This window comes from Rhipicephalus sanguineus, chromosome 2, assembly GCF_013339695.2.
Source record: "Rhipicephalus sanguineus isolate Rsan-2018 chromosome 2, BIME_Rsan_1.4, whole genome shotgun sequence".
NCBI lineage: Eukaryota > Metazoa > Arthropoda > Arachnida > Ixodida > Ixodidae > Rhipicephalus > Rhipicephalus sanguineus.
This window is the reverse complement of record NC_051177.1, coordinates 59,486,206-59,505,682: the sequence shown is the minus strand read 5'-3', so window position 1 is coordinate 59,505,682 and position 19,477 is coordinate 59,486,206. Positions and strand designations below refer to the sequence as shown.

The 19,477-nt window shown below is 44.4% G+C and overlaps 2 protein-coding genes across 3 annotated transcripts in view; both read right to left on the bottom strand.

Moving 5' to 3' along the window:
- Positions 1–4,669: 4,669 nt before the first annotated feature.
- On the bottom strand, positions 4,670–5,581 carry LOC125757345 (uncharacterized protein K02A2.6-like). Its single transcript, XM_049412842.1, has one exon. The coding sequence runs from the start codon at positions 5,579–5,581 to the stop codon at positions 4,670–4,672; it is 912 nt and encodes a 303-aa protein (XP_049268799.1).
- Positions 5,582–10,527: 4,946 nt separating this feature from the next.
- The window catches only part of LOC119383050 (transmembrane protein 131), a 60,262-nt gene continuing 51,312 nt past the window's right edge, over positions 10,528–19,477 (bottom strand). The window contains exons 35-37 of one of the 2 annotated variants that reach the window (XM_037651031.2): positions 18,419–18,445; positions 15,487–15,723; positions 10,528–13,957 (exon numbers count right to left, since the gene is read on the bottom strand). In XM_037651031.2, the coding sequence (XP_037506959.1) occupies positions 13,733–13,957; positions 15,487–15,723; positions 18,419–18,445 (489 nt within the window). In that variant the 3' untranslated portion in view covers positions 10,528–13,732. The remainder of the gene's footprint in view (positions 13,958–15,486; positions 15,724–18,418; positions 18,446–19,477) is intronic. The other variant, XM_037651032.2, reaches the window with a different exon arrangement.

The following is a 19,477-nucleotide window of genomic DNA, read 5'->3' as shown; positions in this document are numbered from 1 at the left end:
ATGACCAATCAAATGTGCCTTTTCAAAGAGAGCTTGGACAGCAGAACTTCCTCTGAAATGGTCACCAACGTTCATGCTGACAGATGTGTCTACTGAGGTTCCGCTTTCGTCCAAACGCCTGAGGGCATGAAGGGCACTGATATGGCCGCTCGCCTGTATGGGTATGGAGGTGACCCATCAGACCACTCCTTAGAATGAAGCTCATGGGGCACAGGTGGCATTTATACAGCCGGTCACCTTTGTGGAGGCACAAATGATTCTTCAAGGTCGACTTATGTGAGAAGAACTGGGGGCATAGGTGGCACATGTATGGACGCTCGCCTGTATGAATCCTGACGTGCCTTTTCATATTGGACGTTCTATCAGTTCATAGTCACAGAAGTCACAGCGAACGAGATGTCTCTCATGCGACTTCGCACCATCTGTAGTTGCAGCATGGCTGAAAGACCCTGATCCTGCGAGAAAAACAAAAACGAGACAGGTTACTTAAGCATTGCATTCCATTTTAAAAGAAAAGAAGATTAATTAAACTTCGAGATCTTACATGGCAACCCCACCCTACAATCAATGGTCCTGCCACAGTACAGCAGTAATTACAAAATAGCAAAGAAATGAAACGAGACTAATGATGATTGACACAAATCCTTCATTGAGAATGTTTCGAGGGCAACTTCACAAACAAAGTGCAGCTGTGGAACCTCTCAGATTTACTGGATATGCATAACAGGGCGTTTTTTTTTAGACCAATACAGTTTTTTTTATAAAAATTCCAAGTCAGACTCCTGTTGTTTTCGCACATGAACTCTATGTTGAGGCGGAAATGCTTTCCCGTACCTAAAATGCCGTTGACACGACTAATTAACAAAAACTCGTTAATTAACTTTTTGATTACTGACTTGAGGGCAGGTGCTTATATTACAAAGTTGTAGTGCGTGCCAATTTATGGCATACTTATTTTTTTAAAAATCGCAAAAGTTGCATGTAGTTCAAGATATTCATCATCGAATTTCAAGGGCTGAATTGAAACTGATCACGCCCGGCGCCCACAAAGTGCGGCGGAACACCAGAATGACACACGACAGGGAAGTCATAAAATTTGAATGAAGGCACGCCAAAGCTGAATCTGGTCCGAAAAATCGGCAAGCATTCTGAAATACATTAGTAGACAGCTTAATGTTTGCCTGTGATGGGTGGTGCCTACCTGTTTCTTTCTTAAACTATAAAGAGGCGCGAAAAACTATTTTGCCTGTCTGCAAGAAGAAGCGCCGCAGAGGCTGCCCCCGAGTTTTATGCTTCCCAGACAAAGAAAAGGTTGATATTGCAGTTTTCTTGTGCATAGTTCAAAAGAAACAGATAAGCACCAAACACTACGTGCAAAAGTAAGGCGATGCATGGGCAAAAATGAGATGACTTGCAGCCTTTCACAAAAATATACAGCCGCGGCGCGCTGTCATTCAAATTTTGTCACTCCCATGTGACAAGTAGTTCTGGTCTGATGTAGCAGAACGGCCACTCACTACAACTTTGTAATATAAACACGTGCCCTCAAGTCAATAATTTAAAAGTTAATTAACCAGTTTTTGTTAATTAGCCACAACAGTGTCATTTTAACTGCAGCAAAGTATTTCCGCCTCGACGTGGAGCTTGTGTGCAAAAAAGACAGGAGCCTTACTGTCATGGGATTTTTGTAAAAAAATCTGCATTGTTAAAAAAAAACACCCTGTATATAATTACTAAAAGAGCAAGTTAGTGAAGTACACTATTACTGTTACTAAGAAAATACATCCAACATAACAAAATACATTCAACATAACCTCTTGCCTACTCTCTTTCTACAATACATTATCTTTTAAACCTCCTTATAATCATAAGCATGGCCGATATAAACAGTATACTCGGACATATACTACCCTGAACAGCATAAAACTAGAACAAAAGTAAATCATAATTGAACAGCAGTGCGCCCATGCCATTAAATCATGAAGTATAACCAACCAGCACATTTTAGTCTTGTTACAACAGAAGTAGAACTTGCTATTATTTTGCTGGAACTATAGTTGGATAGAACTTTAGTAGAAGTCCAGAGATGCCCTATGCAGATGACCGAAGCACAGCAGCCGATTGCCTTCACAACTAAAGTAATAGACCCGCTCGTGCATTCGGCAATGTTCTCAGAAGGCGGGGTTTACGGATGTTCTGCTCATGATGTCAGTCTGAAGTGTGCCCATTAGTGCAAGCTTGTATGCATCTGCCTTTGAGGAGGAAATGCTGCTGCCTTCTAAAGTTGTACCCGACTGTAAGGTTGAAAGAGCAAGGGGGATGCCTATTTTAAAGGGCATCAAAGATGACCAAGTGATGGAAATAGTAAAAGGACAATTAAATATAACCCAGCAATACCATAGACCACATTTCAGCGACTTTGCTTCTTTAAGCAGTCGTATTAATAATAAACAATGCTTGCAACACATAAACCCATACAGGTGTAATCAACTCCACTCTCTTGGAGCATTTATACGACAGACTAATATAAAGAGACTCTGAAAAGTGAATATGCAAGAACAGAACAAATACATCAGCATAACAGAAAAAGATGAAATGATTGTGCAAAGCAAACAGCTGAAAGGAACAGTTTCAAAGATGCGAGATAATTATGAGATGCAGTCATTAACAAAAAGTAACGTCTCATAGTGTTCAACAAAAGGTAGACAGCAGGGGTTCGTGGCATAATTAATGTTCTTCATCCAAAAGCGACTTTGGAGTTTTTTTATATTTGTGTGACATGCATCTAGGGAGAGAAAGAGGAGAACAAAATGTTACCAAGAGCGAACAGAATCAGAAGAAGCAAAAGCGATCAGGCCCACAAATCTTGCCATTATATGAAATGCAGTTCTGAATTGCATTTGATATTTGAAGTGGCTATGTTATCTTGACTACTGCATTCATCCGAATATAGGTCAATCTTTTTCTTTTTGGAAATGCCACTCGAAATTAGCTATCGGCCTATATTCGTCACCAAAGAAACTCGACCTATATTTGTGATTAAAGCTAGCAAAAGTACCATGCTAATGGAGTTCCACCATTGTGCCCGCCGTTCCTCAATCAGCACCAGCTACACTGGTACTTTACATATTTATGCAGTAAATTAACACACCACAAAAGTAAAATAGAATAGCATTAAGAACTCTTAATAAAAACGTTCGGAGAGCACAGTAAACGCTGCTGACTGCACATCCGACTCAGCTACCTTACCTGCTCACACCGACACAGTCAAGATTTATTGACGAACCATAAAACTGTGGGAATGAGAATGGCTTCATTCATTGAATCATGACCACTGTATGCTTTTTCGCTGTCACCAATGGTTGATAAAATACAGATCTCCAAGACCATGCCTTGCTTGCCGAAATCTGACACGTAATGGGTTTTGTGTGTGCCAGGGGCGTAGCCGGAATTTTTTTTCGGGGGGGGGGGGGGGGTTCAACCATACTTTATGTATGTTCGTGCATGCGTTTGTATGTGTGCGTGTATAAATACGCAAGCAAAAGTGAAAAATTTTTGGGGGGGGAGGGGTTTGAACCACCCCAACCCCCCCTTCGGTACGCCCCTGGTGCGTGCACATCATATCATAAAAAAGCCATGCGTATTGTAAGTAAAGGCATGTCATGTTCTAATTTTTCCACTTCTCTAATGATATGGGTGGACCTATATTCGAATAATTTCTTTTTATTTCTTGTAGAGCACAATATATAGGGGTTGACCCATATTTGTACTCGACCTACTTTCGAGTAAATATGGTACCTTGTATTTGTATGGTGGTTGTTTGTTTTCTCAAGTACTGACTGCATAAATCTCAGTAAAAAAAAACAACATTTCTGTGTGTGTCATGTTTGCTTTAACATCACACCTTTTATACAGCCATTTTCCGAAACCAGATTCCCATGTTATGCTGCGCATCAATTCCTAAAATATAAAACACACACCAAAGCTCAACGGTCAGATGCTGCTGTAGCACGGTTCATGTAGTACATATAAATAGTTGGAGCCTTCTCACTTGGACACATTCTGCTTCGTCAAGCACATAATATCATGTCGGTAACAAAATGAAGCAAGAATGGAGATGGCTTAGCTCCTTGTATGCGCAGCTCACGGCGCTAGCGCTACCACAGGACATCTAAACGCTACCACACTGTGCAAAAAAATAAAATAAAATAATAATTCAAATGTTCCACCACAGTGTAACATCACTGCACTGGAAGCCAACTTTGCGGATGCGACACCGACTTTAATTGCTTCCTTCAGTGCCTTTGACATTTGACCAGCGGGCATCCGTGCACGTTATAGAACTTATGAACAGTGATTGCTGTTCTATGGTGATGCGCTGAAGAGTTGAATTATAAAACTCGTTTATTCAAAGCTCTAACGCTACATGACTGGGCGACACCCTATTTGCGTCGTACCGTGATGCGAGGCGTGCGTCCAATGCCCCCGGGTAGATCACGCGCCTCTCGGATACTTGAAGCCCGTGCCACCAGAGACCTGAGCCATATCGTCTGGCACATAGCAACCGTAGGGCATCTTCGAGGCCGTTCGCTGTTTCTGTCGAGCATCAGAGATGGGGCTTGTTAGCACACCGAAGCCGTGATGACTCCCGACACTACATCTCCCCCCTTCAGTTACGGAACCGTGCAGGAGGGCGCACAGTTCTCCCGTGCGCGGTGACGTAGGGTGAAGGCGCGGTCGGTGTCGACTGCGTCGTTCCCGGTTGCTTCATGCCTGGAGCCTGAGCAGACAGACGAGATGGCATGTCCAGTGATGCCGAATGATTGTCCAACGCCACACCTGCGCTGTCTTTGACGAGGTGTCTTCTGTTGCGGCGGACAGTGCCCGTTTCGCATTGGATCCAGTATGAGCGTGGCGAGTCAGCCCGTCTTAAGACGGCACCTCTGCGTTTGAGGTCTTTTATCCACACTTGCTGCCCTGGGTTCAGGACCAGTAAACGACGGACACCGCGGCGATGATTGTAGTTCCTTTCCTGCCGCTGCTTGATTCCTTGCTTGGTCTTTTGAAGTCGCTGACTGTCTGCGAGTGTCGGCTTCAGCATGTGTGGAGAAATCGGAACTGTGGTGTGAACACGCCGGCCGAAAAGTAGCTCTGCTGGGCTATAGCCGTTCTCTAGAGGTGTTGCACGGTACGCCAGAAGAGCCTTGTAGGGGTCAGCTGCCTTGGCTATCTTCTGTTTGGCGATTTTCACTGCCGCCTTGGCGAATCCGTTGCTCTGTGGGTACTTCGGGCTTGATGTCACGTGTTTAAATCCCCACTCTCTCGCGAATTTCGAAAACTCTGATGTATTGCAGGGATGAAACTGTGGCCAGTTGTCAGTTGCAACAGTATCTGGAATGCCGTGGTGCGCGAAGATTGATTTCATCTTCTGTATGCTTGTTACAGGCCGCTCATCTTCGAGGAGCGCAATCTCGAAGTAGCGCGAGTAGCAGTCAGCCACTAAGAGATACGTGGAACCTTTTGTGTAGAAGAGATTGACACTGAGCCGCTGCCAGGGTCGGTCCGGGAGTGCCGTTGGCATTAACGGTTTGCTCCTTTCTTGTCGATGCTTTATGCAGTTGGGACACTTTTCAATCAAGTCTTTGATGTCCCTAGTGATCCCAGGCCACCAGCACATTTGTCAGGCAAGTCGCGAGCACTTGACTTCTCCCTCATGTCCCTCGTGCAAGGCGTTCAGTGTTGCCTTCTGTAAGCATTGAGGAATGATAAGCCGGTTGTCCATTAGTAGGATGCTGTTGTGTATTGTGAGTTCATGCTTGAATTACCAGTACTCACGGCAGTCTTTCAGAGTCATGCTCTTGTGCGCTGGCCACCCGTTTGTCGTAAAGGCTTCTATAGCTTTACATGTCGGATCACGTCCTGCGCCATGGCAACTTTCTCTAGGCTTGCCACCTCCGATGACAAAAGGCCCACTACGACACTTGTGTAGGTTGATACTTCGCCTGAGATGTCTCCGGAGTCCTGCATTGCAAGTGGCTGGCGAGAGAGAGCATCAGCTGTGATGAGCTGCTTGCCTGGTATAAACGTGGTCTCGTAGTCGTACCGCACCATGCGTAGACGAAGACGCTGAAGTCTGGGTGTTAGGCTGTCGATGGGTTTAGTGGAAAGGATGGGCACCAAAGGCTTCTGATCAGTTTCTATCTTGAAATGAAGTCCGATGAGGTAGTCCCTGAATTTCTCACATGCCCACGTTATTCCGAGAGCTTCTTTCTCAATTTGGGAATAGTCTGCTTCAGCTGAGGTTTTTGAAGCATACGCTACAGGCCGTCGATTGCCGTGGGAGTCTTCTTGGAACAGAACTGCTCCCAGACCGTAGCTTGAGGCGTATGATGAGACGATGAGTCGTTGCCTCAGGTCGTAGAGAGCTAGGACGGGTCGTGAATTTAAGGCTTTTTTAATTTCTTGAAAAGCCTGCTGCTGTGCGACGTCCCAGACAAAATGGTTGGACTTGTGCAAAAGCTCTGTCAGCGGGTGCGCGATGTCACTGAAATTCGGAATGAACCGAGATACGAAGTTGGTCATCCCGAGGAAGCACTTGATCTCTGTCACGTTGGTTGGCGGCTTCATTTTAATGATGGCTTCAATCATACCGTCTGGACGCACGCCGTTTTGATCAATGATGTGACCCCCCACACTAGCACGTCGTCTATGTGGCACACGACTCTTTTCAAGCCCTCGAGTACATGACTTATCATCCTTTGGTAATGCTCTGGAGCTGATGAGATTCCAAAGGGCATCCTGTTAAACTTCCAAATCTCCCAAATCTCCCAAAAGGAGTGATGAAGGTGGTTAGTTCAGATGACTTTGGATCCACCTTGATTTGGTAAAATCCGGAGTATGCGTCGAGTTTCGAGAAATACTTCGCTCCTCCGAGAAGTCCCAACGTGTGTTCTACGCTTGGAATAGGGTGATGCTCTCTGAGTGCCCCTTTGTTGAGCATGGTGTAGTCCACGCAGAGCCTGACGCCACCACTTTCGTAGGTATGATGACTATTGGCGCGCACCAAGGAGACGGAGCTTGGACTTTTGTTATCACTCCCTGATTTTCCAGCTTCTTTAGCTCAGCCTCAACAGCATCGTGCAGTGGGATGGGGATGTGCCTCGGAGAGGTTATGGTGAAAGGTACAGCGTTTCGCTTTAGTCTGATGGTGAAAGAATGCTCGATTTCGCCGAGGCCAGAGAAGAGTTGCAAATATCTTTCGAGTAGAGCGTCAGAGTTGTGTTTAACTGACAAATCGCTCACCCGTTTTAATATGTCGAGCTTCCCTATGAGGTTTAAGCCCAGTAGCGGCTCACCGAGGTTTCATGCAATGTAGAATCTCTCCGATGTGGTTGCTCCCTTATAAACCACAGTTGCTTAGATCATGCCCAGCACGTCTAACTGTTCGTTAGAGGGACCGATGAGGAATTCATTAGACTCACGCAGCGGCGCTGATGAGCTGAGGTTGAGATATGTATCCTCCGGCAGGGCTGATACGTCTGCACCAGTGTCCAATCGAAACTGCACCTCCTGTCCGTTGACGTACAGCTGCGCTCTCCACGGGGTCATTCCACCGTTTCTGATCACTCCCAGGAAGCTCGTGGTTTCCAGAGACTTGCTTGATTGGAGATGAAGCACGCGTGATGAACGGCATACCGCGGCGAAATGTCCCTTTTTGCGGCACTTCTTGCAGTACAATTTTGATGCGGGACATTCTTTTCTGGAGCGAGTTTCTTGTTTACCACACCAGTCGCACGAACGCTGAGTCTGGGATTGCCCAACTGGTTTGCGCTTGCTGTCGACGCGTCGTGGTTGGCTAGCTGTATGTAGACGATCGGATGGCAGCTGTTCCTTCTGTGGAGCCGGCAGCATGAATATGCGGTTGCTGCTTGAGGACTTCTTCGAACTGCTTCGCGCAAAGTACTGCTTTCTCCAGTGTGAGGTCTTGTTCAAGCTGAAGTTTTGTCGACAACTTCTGGTCACGCACGCCGACGACAATCCTGTCACGGATTAATTCGTCCTTTAGGTCGCCGCAGTCGCACCGCTCTGCTAAAGTGTGCAGAGCTGTGATGAAGTTTGTCATTGGTTCACCTTCGTCTTGTATGCGGCGATTAAGAGCGCTCTCTCATAGATGATGTTTTTCTTGACGACGAAGTGACTGAAAGGCTTCGATGACTTTGGCATACTTCTTCGCGTTGGTGGTTGTGAGGCAAAGTGCCGTGAGGACGTCTTCAGCTTTGTCACCCATGATGTAGATCAATGAGTTGATTTGATCAGTGTCTGGTTGGTGATGAAGACCACTGGCGGTTCGGAAACGCTCCTACCTTCGCTTCCAGGCACTCCATTGCTCAGCGATGAAGCTGAAGACTTGAGGGGGTTGGAGTTGGATGCGCTGATCGCTTTGATTTCCTGATTCAGTCATGGCTGGAGGTTTTGATGAGCACTCACTTGGCGATGTGAGGTATCGTAGCTCAAACTTCTGACACCATGTTCTATAGTGATGCGCTGTAGAATTGAATTATAAAACTGGTTTATTCAAAGCTCTAACGCTACATGACTAGGCGACTTGAAGCCCATGCCACGTGAGACCTGAGCCATAAGCGTCGCTCTCTCCACCGTCCGGCGCATAGCAACCGCAGGGCATCTTCGAGGCCGTTCGCCATTTCTGTCGAGCATGAGATAGCGCTTGTTAGCACGCCGAAGCCGTGATGACTCTCGACACTACACTTGCATGAGAACGTACAAATGATGCGCGTATAAAATGCCAACGCGTTTTTGAAATCAACAGGTTTCGAATGCTTCCCGCTAACCGCCGGGCACAAGTGTGACGTGTCACGTGAACACTATGCAAGTTCTAACGCTTTGAACTGCTCTGCTTTTTTGCCTTCACAACATGCACAAAAATGTCACAATATTGCAGTCAGTATTATTTGCCCATGCAAGATACGCTCGCTCACATCTGTAGCAACAGCATGGCTCACAGCCTCACAGTCCATGGTGCTTTCGCTGCGGATGGATTTGGCTTGTATTGTTGATATTGCCAAAGTTCTCACCAAGTTAAATAAAACAAAGTAAACGAGCTTTATTTCGCAAGTCAGTTTATACACAAAGCTAATATCATATTTATAAGAGAACATTAACTGCACAAATCAAATTTTCAGCAGATTTTCTATTTATTATTCGTTCACGACAGGCTACTCCCACGGTGGCAGTCTCGCTTTACGGCGAAGCGAACTTTTACGTTACTTTTACTACAGTGTTCTAGACTGTACTTTTACGTTCACACAACGACTACAAAGCAGTAACTTGGAGTTTTAGGCGTGTTGGCACTAGATGACCGACGTAGCTTTTAGTTACATCGATCAAAGGATTGTGTGTCTCATGTCAACGTGAAAAACGTTAGTGTGACCTTATTTCGAGCGCTAAACCTAAAAAAAAATTAAGCTACATACGAAACAGTGCAACACTTTTGCACACACACACACACACAAATAATTAACTGCTTTTTCAGAAACTTCACCACAGAACACCCAAAACTAACCTAAACTACCCCCTTTCCCTCCGTTGACCAGGTCACAGCAACGCAGGCCGTAAGCGGACACCTGACTAGCTCAAACACTATTCGCCTCGTCTCCATAAATATTGTCAAATATTATCGTTAATTGCTTTGATGACACACCCTCAGAGTACAGTTCACTCTACTCCCAGACCATGCAATGCTGGAGCCTGGATGTACTGCGTTTGATTTCCTTGTACTAGCTGTAACGCCAGGCTCACGAAAACTTTTTCCGGAAGGTGGTTCTTTTTCCGCTCATATTCTTTGCTATCTATCTTTGGCACCCGCAACACTATAATTAACCCTTATCGGTCTTTCCAGATACTCAAACCACCACCAACAGTCGCCCCTACAGAAGAAATATTCATTTACACATCCAGACAGCTTTCTAGTCGAAGCTGTTTGCTTCTAAATCCTTTCCTTACTCTGCCTTGACGATTGCCACAATTATACATCTCTACACATGCCAATTCAATCAACTTTTACATCAAAGAGAAGCATGGGGCATGCTTCTCTTTGAAGCCACTGCTTTCCAAATAACTGCTGTCAAACGTCGACTATTATGGCTGGTCTTCATTGCCACTGCAAGAGAGTTCAGTACGTTGCACTTTTGATCACGATCAGGATTCAGTTCCTTGATCTCCATTGGCTTATATGTGCAAGATGCGGTGAAAGCATGGTCAGGAAAGAAGACCCTGATTGAAGCTCGATCGCAATTGAAAGTGCCAGTGTGACACCCGTATAGCATACGTAAAGGGGCGCTACAACGTTTTTTCGTCTACAGTCTGTAGCACTGGAGCATGTGTAGTATTGAATACTGATATGAATGTACACACAGTACCAGGAGGTGAGATGTTTGTGTTGCAGGGCCCTTTAAAAGCACACGGAGCAACCTTGAGGCAGCAAAAGAAAAGAAAATTCCAAGAAGGAACTGGTGTTGGACTCTCTTTATTTCTATGAGCCAATAACGAAGTTTGGATAGAAATTCCTCTCAGTTTTCTTTAGAAGGAACTCTGCAAACATTGAACTGACAACAGCATGGCAGGCGGCAGTGTTGACCATGTTAGGCAACTGCAACAGCCAAACAGGTGTGGTATTTCTTTTTCATTTTTTTTCTTTTAAACATGGGAGCAGGGCACATTTGCTCTAACACAGCATTAAGCACACATCAATTTACTCCAGCACAGAGAAAAAAAAAACAGATGCCAACACGAAGTGTCTGCACGCTTCTCGCCACAAGCCCACCGCTACACAGAGAACAAAGGACCACACAGTTAAGTAGGAAAACTCTACAGTGTTCTGTGCAAGGCATGTTTGCTGCAATGTCAACAAAAACACAGCTGTTCTGGCAGTGCTTTACAATAAGGCCAATGGGCCTCAGCGTGTCCTCGACTTGAGCACACACTGCTATAGGTGCAACACTTTAACACAAGAGTATCGGCTGTACCATTCTTTTTTTACGTATGTGCTTACTACACAAAAATCCAATATATTTCTGTAGAATGATGATAAAACATGACTCTGCACACTGCTTTGGCAGAAGCTGTAACATTGTAAATGATTCAAAACGATAAAAATAATCTTTACAGAAAGTTAAAACAACTTCGCAGAGCGCAACATCCATAGGTCTGCAATCGAGGCATGAAATTTTCTTTGCAAGCTGTAAATAACAGATCTCCCCTTCCCGTTTCTTTTTCTTCTCTTGCCAATTACGGCAGTAACAGGAGGTTGCAAGTGATCAATGCGCAGGCAAGGCATCAGCAGATTTAACGCCAATCTTGGGTCTATTCGCAAGAGCAATGCGTACATTATGGTTAAGGGTAGTAGAACAGTGTGAGCAATAGTTAACTTTAAAATACGCTTCTCCCGATGCCGTCAAACAAGTCTGTAAATGCAATTCGATGTCCTAGAAAAGCCTTAACGGAATGTGCAGAATAACGCTAACAGCATATTATACAATGGTCGCACCCCAATGTGGATTAGTGATGCTGCTGCACTGCTTAAAAAAAAGAAAAAAAGAAACATATTAAAAAATTCGTTTCCACAAACAGGAACTGCACTATGCAAATGCACTATAAACTGATGCTTCTTGCAGCAGCCACTCTTTTCACTAAAACTTTGCGAACCTTGACTAGGCAACAACGAGGTGTTCACTTGAACCCCCCACACAAACAAAAAAAAACGTTAATTTCAAGATATTAAAACACAAGCAAACAGGCATGCGAGTCAAAGCAACTAAACCTGCAGAACATGTACTAAATGCCATGTAATAACTCTTTTGGTTCGTTGGCAACAATACACGTGCAGCAGCATTCTTCAGATTTCACACTTCCCATCAAACTCAAATAGTACTACTATACACAAACATTTCCCAGCTGGGCAACTCTTGCTTGCAAATATTTTAAGAATGAATACAAAATATACAGCAGTGAGTTACAAGGACAACTGTGCGGAATTTTCGCTGGCTGAAAACATTAGCATTGGCCTCAGTCGCTGCATTGCAGCACATAAAATTCCGATACGGCAAGCCCAGAATGAAACGTACAAACGTGTTTCGCAGGTCACATTAGCTGGATCACACAGCACAATGCAAACTTTCGTTCTCTTTTCTTTTTTGCCAGTGCGCCAGTCATCATTACGCTGCTTTAGCATGCAACATGGTCCAATGTGAGAAGTTATCACACAAGCGTACGGCTGCCGTAAACAGCAGAAGGTAATCCGCATAAACCGCACAGCGTGTGTAAGCCAAACTCTCAGCGTGTGTCTTGCTGGTGTCTCTGAAGAAAACAGTACGAATTTTAAAGAAGGCTTAGTCTTGGTCGCTCGAGCACACGTATCACCAAAGGGCCATTCAAAATGGTCAGCACGCTGCGGGGGAGTCCTCCGCCCTGCTGGAAACGCAAGCAACGCATTCATGTGTTTCTCATCCCAATGAACCACAACATGACCTAAGAGCAATAGAGTAGCACGTTCAAATGTATCGGCTAACAAACAAGTTTCTTCAATGTCTGCAATAAATAATGAACCCATACTTGTAAACAGAAAAATCAGAAGCCTTGAAAGGGATTATCAGCAAGCAATGCAACATATGCAAAGTCAAGAGATACAGCAGACGCACCACAACGCGCGCTAACAAAGCACCTTTCCTGTTGTCTCGATCATTTAATTTATTGCCACGCTTCAAACGTAAAGCTATGGACTAAATAAACCAAACAACGTCTTTTGCTTGTAAATGGGTGCAGGTTGAAAAAGAGTGCGTGCACATCTAGCAAGAGGGGAAAAAAAAAATACCGTGATAAGCCTAACTAAAAGTTGTAAGAATGGCACGACTCGTGAAGAGCAAGTGAGCGTACCAGCTGCCAGAAATATCCTCCTTGCCTCGGTGCTTCCTGCACAGTATGAACACCACAACCATAGATGTGTGATGTCTTGCCATGCTCACATTTTGTGCAGCATAAAGCGTAAACTGAGTGTACCGAACAAGTAAACATTTTTGGCAGCTGGCACAGAGTAACCAGTCTGGTGCTGCGCTTCATACCTTGTCCTGGGAAATGCACATCAAAGTACAGCTGAGTAAACAACACAAGCCTCTAGCTGAAGGTGCAAGGGTGATAAGTAAGGCATTCTAGCCACGTGCTACGAACGAGATTTACTTCGACACCGTGCACATAGGTTCCAATCCTTACCGACACACAGTTCTTCCTACACCAGTCAAAACACGCACAGCAACATTTACAAACAGCAAACACTTCTTCACTCAAGGGTGGTTACGAGCAACTGGAGTTCACGTGCAAAGTTAGCATGGTGCAGCTTTTTGATAACTTTTTGTGTAATGCCCAGGAGGTGAAGCATTTCTATGAGCCATCGATCGTGCAGACGTGATACCAAGAGAACAGAGAGCCTGCGTCGTATAATTATACCAGCCACTCGAACAACGTTTTGGCACTGTACGCCATCGCCCAGTCCCAAGTCGTTCGTTGCAATTTGGCAATGGTCAGTTGTACAATTGACGGGAGACGCACGAATTAAACAAACGAACAGGGAGTGAGCGGAACACAAGTAAGTCAACAGTTTGTGGGAAGTATTGCTGGGGTGTGTGTGTGTGTGCGCGCTGGAAGCGGTGGGCAATCTCTCTGTTCAGAAGGACTCCTTGTCTTGCCAACCCAAAGGGGCATGATGCGGACCCTTGACGGAGCTGCTTCCGTTGCTGCCGCCCACTGGGGGCTGGCCAACTGGCATGGTTGCACTGTCTTGGAACAGGCTGTAGTTAGTCGAGACGTGCCACGGGTGAGATATGCCAGTTGGCTGCTGCTGTGTCCAAATACTGTGTGACAGCGCTGCACCCAGGCTGCTAGGATTTAGCTGAAAGGAGAAGTGCGAGCTTGTCAATACTAATGCGCCATTTACAAACGACGTTTTTACGATTTCAGTCACCGCATTTGCATTAACATACCATAAACATGGACATAACGCAAAATTAGAATCCTGACATGAAAAAAACGGAAGGAGAGCATGCTACTTAAAAATGTAACTCTACTCGTTATTTGTTGTTCGACGATGATCTATGACAACATTCACTATATAAGTACATTCACATGCAAGAGAATGGATTAATGTAAATGACAAATTGATGATCATGAAATGCTTTCTTTATACAAAGGCTCAAAGTACATCATGCAATGTGTGTAGACTACTTAAAAATTGTTAACTGCAGAACAATATTAGCATTTAGCGGAACTTTAGAAGGAGATGCATGGTGAACAATGGAACCAGCAATGGGGCAATCATGAAAGTTTAATGAAGCCTGTATTTTTTTATAAACTGACGGTCTACTACTATGACACAGAACGATTAGAAACCCACATTGGTTTTCTTAGTATATTAGTGCCACTCGGAGGAGAATTTTTGCTTTTGTAGAATTATAATGACGTGAATAAATGGAGCCAAAAACATTTACCAATAGCCTAACTTCAGGGACAGTTGAACAAATGAAACATTTCGTGTAACTCTGAACACAGTGGAACACACAAACAAGCATGCACACACGCACACACACACACACACACACACACACACACACACACACACACACACACACACACACACACACACACACACACACACACACACGAATACACACACAGAGACAGACAGAGATTCTTCTATACACAGCAGGATCCTAGCAAACGGAAATCGCTTAAGTGAAAGAACCGCCTCCAACTGGTTAATCTTGTAATTGTGCAATGAAAAAAAAAAAAAGCACATCTTTGTCGAAAACGAAACTTTGCAGCTCTCTGTAAACAAAACTACAAATGCATGCTCTAACGGATTTTTACCAAAACAGGCACAATCTGAAACATATATTATTGTGACACCTGTCTTCCATCCAGAAAGTAATCCTTTATAAGCAATGGCAGAGGGTTGGGCAGGCAAAAATTTCAAATTTCTATAATACATAACATGTACAAACCTGAAGAGTTTCAAGGCACTCCACTGGTGCGATGCATAGAAAATCTAAGGACAACCGAAATTTTGTCAGCTTTACAGTGCATCGTTTAATAGATCAGACTCTCCCTGCATGACCATGCATTATTCAGCCCATGTGCTGGTCAACAGCCCCGTTCTCTAGGTAATTACACAAATGAACAAATGCAGCTTCAATTTATTCATTACGAAAGATATACGCTGTCAAGTGCATCATTCCCTCAATAAAGCGAACAGCATTTTAGAAGTGTTGGCTATTCACTTACATCGATGATCTGATTGCCAATGGCTTCTGCCCAATATTTCACAGGACCACATGAGTAGAAATAGTATGCCAGAAAATAGAACAGGATGGTGGGAAGCTATAATGCTGTGTCTGGTTACAAGGAGTGCGTGCCGTCACTCACGTGTTCAAAAGATGCTGCCGGGTCCAAGCTGGCGTCTGGAGAGTCCATGCCTAGAGATGACACCATATTGGACATGGATTCGGTGGGTGATGTGTCGCCCTGAGGCAAGCCGCCAGGTGACAGTGGCGTTCCGGAAGGCAACGTTACGGAGTTGCTGCTCCACCAGCTAGAGCCCCACACAGATGGTAATGCGGCTGCCGGAGCTGGTGGTGTTGGTGCCGGTTCCCATAAATGGGTCTGAAATACAGATATCAAAACACGTAGTATTTTACTTTTCTTTGCACACTTACTACCTGGAATGAGTGCTGTTGTAGAAAAAGAAGAAGAAAGCAAAAAATGGTGGCAATATTCATCTCAAGATGATAGTCTAAGGCAAAACATTCACAGATACACTGTTGAACTTGCATGCACTTTTTTTTTCATTTCATGGAAATTGATTGTATAGTTTGTGGTGCTCTTGACAGCAATAAGGCTACTGTGAATTTGGCAGCAAGGGCATTTCAAATGATTAATGTCCACACTCAAGAGCAAATGTGTGCAATCGTCAGTCTTCCTTGGGTGTGTTGGGAGTGCGGTTTTATGTACAGCCACATGCGGTTGACATCATGCTTGAACAAGCACATATAAAAGACTTCAAAATCCTGGGCACAGACACTCGAGAAAATTCACATACTTAGAGGAAAAAAAAACAATACTGAAAGATAACACAGTACAATGGGAGCTAAAGAGAAAGAAATTATGAGGTAATGACCAACCATGCTGCGGACAAGCAGCAGCAGAAGGGGCAATATGCATTAGATCAGTAGATAAAAAGCTGTGCTCCTTAATAGCTTGAGAAATGAAATGCATGCAATAGCCATATCTCATTTTAAAGGGGCCCTGCAACACTTTTCCAAGTAACCATCGAATGGCTTCACGAAAGGAGTTTATTGCCTAACAAAATGACCGCCACAAAAATTTTTAGAATCTGTCAAGTACAAGCAAAATTATAGATTTGTCGCACGCTGTAATTGCACGCTGAAATTCTTCTCTCGTCCCGACGAGTGCGCTGGATGCTAAGCAGGAAGGGATGACACGGGAGAAAGAAGTCACGTCACATGCACGTCATGACCTTGAGCTCTTCCTTTTTTTTTTTCTTCAAATGCACAGCTTACTTTCAGTGTGATTGCAATCATGCGCGCAGGCACGTGGCAGCATCCCATGGCGACCATAGTAACTATGCAGCTCACGATCCTCAAATCAGCCAATGGCCATAAATTTGGGTACACGGCGTGGTCTTTTGGGTATATGGCATCATTTGTAGAAAGAAGAGGGAACGATTTCCGGCTGACTTTGAGAATTAACTGTAAATTCCAGGCAGCGTGCTGTGCTATAATGTTTGGCTCGCGTGTTCTCCGAAGTCTCGACTACCAATTGGCAGTGTTTTCCGACCATGCTGAAAAAGTGTTGCAGTGTCCCTTTAATGAATTCATGTCTGACATTAGAATACCTTTATTAATGAGAACTAACAGACAATAACGCCAAGGAAAGTATAGGGGGTGTTATGTGTAGTATTTAGAATATAAATGTGAAGAAAGTAAAGTGGACGAAAAGATAACCTGCCGCCGGCAGGGACCGAACCTGCGACCTTCGAATAACGCGTCCGATGCTCTACCACTGAGCTACGGCGGCGGTCATCCTCCCGTCCACTTTATGGGGTATATATGTGCATACCTTGGAGTGTTAGTCAGCGCCAATCGCAGCCATGGCGGCGAGTGTGGAACACTCTTTTTCTGCCTTTCTGGCGTCACGTAGCACGTGATCTTTTTACGAGCTGGCAGCTGACCAATAATCCCTCGCATACTACCTGAAGGCATCAAGTCTGCCAGAACGAGACCCTTGCTATGAATGAAGGAAAGATGATGATTCTTAAGGGCTCGTTTTCTTTGTTAGACACAATATTAATGAGAACTAACAGACAATAACGCCAAGGAAAGTATAGGGGGTGTTATGTGTAGTATTTAGAATATAAATGTGAAGAAAGTAAAGTGGACGAAAAGATAACCTGCCGCCGGCAGGGACCGAACCTGCGACCTTCGAATAACGCGTCCGATGCTATCTTTCCGTCCGAGGTTATCTATACTTTCCTTGGCGTTATTATCTGTTAGTTCTCATTAATATTGTGTCTAACAAAGAAAACGAGCCCTTAAGAATCATCATCTTTCCTTCATTCATAGCAAGGGTCTCGTTCTGGCAGACTTGATGCCTTCAGGTAGTATGCGAGGGATTATTGGTCAGCTGCCAGCTCGTAAAAAGATCACGTGCTACGTGACGCCAGAAAGGCAGAAAAAGAGTGTTCCACACTCGCCGCCATGGCTGCGATTGGCGCTGACTAACACTCCAAGGTTTAAATGCACATATATACCCCATAAAGTGGACGGGAGGATGACCGCCGCCGTAGCTCAGTGGTAGAGCATCGGACGCGTTATTCGAAGGTCGCAGGTTCGGTCCCTGCCGGCGGCAGGTTATCTTTTCGTCCACTTTACTTTCTTCACATTTATATTCTAAATACTACACATAACACCCCCTATACTTTCCTTGGCGTTATTGTCTGTTAGTTCTCATTAATATTGTGTCTAACAAAGAAAACGAGCCCTTAAGAATCATCATCTTTCCTTAGAATACCTTTGTTATATCTGACATTAATTACAAGTACTGATATTGCAATACAAATCTGTGATCAGGTGAAACTGAAACATGGTGCCTCCAACGTGGCAGCAAACAATCTTCCACAGGTTTAAACGACCTGGTGGCAAATCACTATGATGATGTTGAGGGATGACTGTGGCCTGACACTACAGAAAGTGCCTGTTATCACAAGTTAAAGAAAAAAATTAATGATTCAGAAAAGCTCTTTCACAATGACAACCTGTGAACTTTTGATGCGACTCACCTTTCTTCCTGAGCTTCTTTTCGCTCGCTGCAGCAATGACAAGAGAGAGGAAAAGAGAGAGAGGAAAGACAGTGGCAATACATCACTCTAGCCCTCATAAGGACTGACAGCTGGCACAAATATTTGTAATACGAAGCCACGACCAATACTGAGTATGCTTCTGACATGTAGTTGAAACAGCGAAGGCATTTCAAATGCCTCAAAATTTTGCAGCGAAACTGTGAATGTGCCTTTGCACATAAGTGTTGATGCCCTGTGCAAAGCCTATTCCCTGGTCTCGTACATGTGCCATATGATAAATGTGCACTGCAAATGATTTAGAGCTATACGATGTCAAAAGTATCTAGAGCCACTGAGATGGGTGACAGAAGAGCAACATAGGCTCCTTATGTAAGCTCCTATGCAGTGGGGACACTGGCTTTATTCATAGCAAAAACTCCCCGATAATCGCCAAAGAAGTAGTGGACAGCATTGCCAGCAGGTTCCCTTTACCAGCTGTCAGCAATGCTCAACTACCAGCAGTTGGAAGTGTTCCATATATGAATTACAAAAGCTTGTTCCACTACCTATTGCACAAGCTCAAGGGATACTATGCAAACTAGACATGAAACCCTGGAATGCCAGGTAAGGAGTGCAAACAATGAGATTGCTTCTTTAGCTAGTGCCATTCACTGCTTTGCTCAATTTCCTGCATGCCATCTTGTCATACCGTGACAAGCAAGGAGCGTTTCCAATTGGAAATCATTCTGCCTCGCATCACCCGTTCTCCCAAAGCCTCATTAATTACTCATTTTGCTTTAAAATAGCTGGCTGCCAAATGTCAAATACAGCCCTTTTCAATTATCAGAATTACCGTATGAATGTGGCAGTTGTGCCCGACATCTGACACCTTTTACTCAACAAAACGTGCAGCTAGAGAAAGAGCAACGTGAACTTCCCAATAGTACACAATTCCCCATAGAAAGCGTCACTTCACAGAAAATCTCAGCAGATACTAATAATACGAGCACTACTTAGATGTCAGAAATGGTCCTGGTGTATGCCTTTCCTTATTACAGA

What these genes read in the sequence shown, in the direction of transcription:
- LOC125757345 (XM_049412842.1), bottom strand. Translation starts at nt 5,581, where the DNA reads ATGCCAACGGCACTCCCGGACCGACCCTGGCAGCGGCTCAGTGTCAAT.